This window comes from Colobus angolensis, unplaced genomic scaffold (genome assembly GCF_000951035.1).
Source record: "Colobus angolensis palliatus isolate OR3802 unplaced genomic scaffold, Cang.pa_1.0 Scaffold68, whole genome shotgun sequence".
Lineage (NCBI taxonomy): Eukaryota > Metazoa > Chordata > Mammalia > Primates > Cercopithecidae > Colobus > Colobus angolensis.
Window position 1 is genome coordinate 148,112 of NW_012120487.1, and position 4,782 is coordinate 152,893.

Genomic DNA, 4,782 nt, shown 5'->3' on the forward strand with positions numbered 1-4,782 from the left:
TCCCAAGTAGCTGGGACTACAGGTGCCTGCCACTCAGCTCGGCTATGTGTTTTTAGTAGACACAGGGTTTCACTGTGTTAGCCAGCATGGTCTCGATCTCCTGACCTCATGATCTGCCCACTTCAGCCTCCCAAAGTGCTGGGGATTACAGGTGTGAGCCACTGAGTCTGGCCTTTTTTTTTGAGACTGAGTCTTGCTCTGTCGTCCAGACTGGAGTACAGTGACGCAATCTCGGCTCACTGCAACCTCCACCTCCCGGGTTCAGGCGATTCTCCTGCCTCAGTCTCCTGAGTAGCTGGGACCACAGGCTCCTGCCATCGCGCCCAGCTAATTTTTGTATTTTTAGTAGAGACAGAGTTTCACCATCTTGGCCAGGCTGGTCTCAAACTCCTGACCTCGTGATCCACCAGCCTGGCCTAAGAAAAGTAACTTTGGAATAGTCAGGTAGGAATGTGGGGAGTTGTGGCTTTTGCATTTTATCTTACACTCTCTTCTGTATTGTTTGTTTTTTAAAACCATCAATTTTTATTACTTTTTAAATTAGAAAACAAAAAATAATTAACAGAAAATATGCTAGCCTTAATAATATAATCTCCAGACTTTATTTTTTTTTTAATAAGTTATGTGCTGAGGTCATCTTTGGTAGAAAGGAATATGAACAGAAGGACATGACCAATTGGGCACATTCCTAGAAAAAAGAAATGGTTTTGCTTTTTAGATGGCACGATTGTATAACTGTACATCCAGTAGCTGGCACAGACCTTATCACCTCCAGAAAGACTTTTCAGATGCTACCAAGCGAAATTCCTTTCTCTTTCCTCAAGACTCCTAAAGTATTTTGTTGGCCTATCCAGCCAGGAGTCATCTCATAATATCTCTCAAATTACTTATGTAAGTAACCCTCTCTCCCACGAAAATGAAGAATCTCTTACTCATCATGCATATGGTAGGCCCTGAATAAATGGTGAATCAACTGAATTGAGGCACAAACATAACTTTTCTGAAGAGATTGCCACAATACATCTAGCCAATGATGGGCAAAAATTATAACATTTTTAAAAAATAAAATTTATTCTCCCTTTAAAACAAAATTGTAAAAGTTACCTGGCGTGATCCACGTTATGTGCATTTTTCTTCACTTTAGTGGGAGAATCAATTTTTACTCCAAGGCTTCTTAGTTGCTTAAGAGTTGCATTAAGAACACAATCTTTGTCCACCAGTCTTGAATGATGTGTGTTTTTCTTTGTATGGTAAACATTTTGGGTTCTGGTGCATTCATGACTGATAATTACCGCTTTGGTAGATGGCTGCTCAGTTTCCTTGGAGGAACTACTCAATAGGTGGTTTACTTGACCCTGACAAAAAGAAAAAAAAAATTTTTTTGAAAAATCACTATTAACAATGTTAGGGCTGGGTGTGGTAGTTCACGCCTATAATCCCAGCACTTTGGGAAGCCGAGGCAGGAGGATCGCTTGAGCCCAGGAGTTCAAGACCCTGGGCAACACAGCGAGATCCTGTCTCTACAAAAAACTAAAAATTAGCTGGGCATGCTGGCACACGCCCGTAGTTCCAGCTACTAAGGAGGTTGAAGTAGGAGGACCACTTGAGTCACAAGGCTAAGGCTTGTTAGCCGTGATTGTGCCACTATATGCTGTGTGACAAAGTGAGACTCTGTCTCTAAAAAAATAAAAATAAAAAAAGTTAAAAAACAATTTTACAATAAGACCTTAATGATACAATAAGGCCAGGGAAAATCAGTATCTTGTCAAATTCCACAAAGTATCAAGTAAGCAGGTATTATGGTATTATTTGCAGGTATTATGGAGTTTTTATAGAAGCACATCCTAATGAACAATTTCATCAGACCCTAGAGAAAACAGAATGTTTGTTCAGACTTCATTCACTCAAAAACCAACATAGGCTGGGCACGGTGGCTCACACCTATAATCCCAGCCCTTTGGGAGGCCAAGGTGGGCAGATCGCTTTAGGTCAGGAGTTCAAGACCAGCCTAGCCAACATGGTGAAACTCTGTCTCTAACAAAAATACAAAAATCAGCCAGGTGTGGTGGCACGTGCCTGTGGTCCCAGCTCTTTGGGAGGCTGAGGCATGGGAATCACTTGAACCCAGAAGGCCCAGGTTGCAGAGAGCTGAGATGGCGCCACTGTACTCCAGCCTGGGTGACAGACTGAGACTCTGTCTAAAAAAAATAAAATAAAATAGAAAATAAATAAATAAAAACAAAAACCAACATATTTAAAAATCATTTAAGTACAGGTGCATGGCTCAAACCTGTAATCCCAGCACTTTGGGAGGCCAAGGCGGGCCAGGAATTCAAGACCAGCCTGGCCAACATAGTGAAACCCTGTCTCTGCTAAAAATACAAAAATTAGCCGGGTGTGGTGGCGTGCACCTGTGGTCCCAGCCTCTTGAAAGGTTGAGGCAGGAGAATCACTTGAACCTGGGAAGGAGAAGCTGCAGTGAGCTGAGATCATGTCATTGCACTCCAGCCTGGGCACCAGAGTGAGACTCTGTCTCAAAAAAAAAAAAAAAAAAAAAATTCCCTGAAACCAGTGATGCCATCACCAAACAATGGAACAGTGTGCTCAATAATGCTGGTCTTTATAACCTTGAAATTCTTCCTTAACCTTCTTGGCATTTAATGCTTTGAAGACTATTTTAAATAAGATTAAAGAGATACTACTAATTTATCCAGACATTATTCTTTTATTCATAGTAACAATACTTTTGGAAGTCTTTTTCTACTTTGCCTATTTCCTCAGTCTATAGATAATATTAATGTAAATAATTTGATAAAAGCAAAGAAAACTTCTAATTCAAAATGTTAAATATTTAAAGAAAGCAGGTCTAATTAGGGTGTTTTTTTTTAATCAATTAATTTTTTTTTTTGAGACAAGGTCTCACTCTGCCACTAAGGCTGGAGTGCAGTGTCGCAATAATGGCTCACTGTGGCATCGACTTCCCAGACTCAAGTGACCCACCTACTAAAGCCTCCCAAGTAGCTGGGACTACAGGTGCATACCACCATGCCCAGCTAATCAAAAATTTTTCTTTTTGTAAAGATGGGGTCTCACTATGTTGTTCAGGCTGGTCTTGAACTCCTGAGCTCCAGTGATCCTCCCATCTTGGCCTCCCAAAGTGCTGGGATTACAGGCGTGAACCACCATGCTCAGCCTCTAATTTTAACTACAGCTTCTTTTATAGAATGGTTAAAAGATCCATAAAGTAATTAATATCAGTTTAGAAGGCTATTCAAGTTTTGATGCCTGACACAAGCTAGCCAATTTCAATTTGGAGGGTGGGGCAGGGGCAATGAGATATCATTACTTTAATAGCAAAACAAATCAAGACAGGCACAGTGGTATGCACACCTGTAGTCCTAGCTTCTCAGGAGCCTGAGGCAGGAGGATTGCTTGAGCCCAGGAGTTCAAGGGGCCAGCCTAGGCAAAATAGAGACCACATCGCTAAAAAAACAAATCAATAATGCTCAGAACCAAAGCATATAAACACTAGGGTAATTAAGACGAAAAGCAAAAAGGAATCTGCTCCACTAATCAAATCCTAAAAGCCTGAGCACAAATATATACCTATGTTAAAATCTCATTATATGTGCAGCCACAAGGAATGATGAAAGTCCATGAATAAATCTGAGTAAGAGAGCCACATGCCAACAATTTATGGGAAGCTCTAAACTTATTCCAACTCAGATGAAAACCAAGACTGCCATCTCTACAAATAAAAATAAGCCGGATATGCTCCTGCACACCTGCAGTCCCAGTTACTCAGGAAGCTAAGGTGGGAGGATCACTTGAGCCCAGGAGATTGAGGCTACAGTGAGCCATGATTGTGCCACTGCACTCCAGCCTGGGCAATACAGCGAGACCCTGTCTCTCAAAAAAAAAAAAAAAAATCAACTTTGATTCATGATCCTATTTGAATCCAGATTAATTATCTACTACTTATCCTAAACAGAGTTTTTCAACTACTAAGCAGATAGCCAGGAAGCAAGGTAAAGAAGCAACTAGAGAGACTGCTTGAGACAGGTTTTGAATTCAAAAAGTCGCTCCAATTGGGAACCTATGTGTAGAGGTTGCTTCTAGACCTCAAACCCACAATCTCCATTTCCTGCACAATTTCTAGGTTTGTCTGGCACCCTCTTTCCCTGCCTTCCTGCCTTTAGACTCTCTTAATCTCTGCGGCATTCTATTAACAGGAAAATAGAAAGCAGGTCTTCTTTCCCCTGCCTTAGCCACTCTTCTGGTGGAATGATGTGCTCCTGGAGCCCAGAATTGGAACATGAAATGAGTTTTCACATAGATACAATGATGAAAGATGTCTGGTTTACAGAGCTAGAGGAACAGTATGGATTATAAGGATTAGTTTCCTAGCATATTTAACCTATAATTTGTAACAGTTTCTATAGAAAAATGTGTCTTAAATTCTAAACAACTGCCTTATAAACTTTTAGTATACCAGTTATATTATACCTACACACGTTAAAAAGATAACAATATAAGGTCTTAAATACTGACAGTAAATACTACAAAGACACTAAAAATGAACCTTCACTGTAAGCTTCAGTGATAACCTGAGTAGGAGGAATGTCGTTCGTTCAGCAAATGACTCATTGAAGGCCCACTAAGTTAGTGGTAGAGGCAATGAGGATTTAGAACTATGCAAAATCTTCGCCGGATGTGGTGGCTCATACCTGTAATCCCAGCACTTTGGGAGGCCAAGGCTGGCAGATCACAAGGTCAGGAGTT

The 4,782-nt window shown here is 40.8% G+C and overlaps 1 protein-coding gene across 1 annotated transcript in view; it reads right to left on the reverse strand.

The window, feature by feature from the left end:
• STIL (SCL/TAL1 interrupting locus) overlaps positions 1-4,782 on the reverse strand; it is an 85,343-nt gene that overhangs the window by 20,960 nt on the left and 59,601 nt on the right. Inside the window, exons 16-17 of the mRNA XM_011926366.1 lie at positions 4,589-4,607; positions 1,105-1,355 (exon numbers count right to left, since the gene is read on the reverse strand). Coding sequence (XP_011781756.1) covers positions 1,105-1,355; positions 4,589-4,607 — 270 coding nt within the window. The remainder of the gene's footprint in view (positions 1-1,104; positions 1,356-4,588; positions 4,608-4,782) is intronic.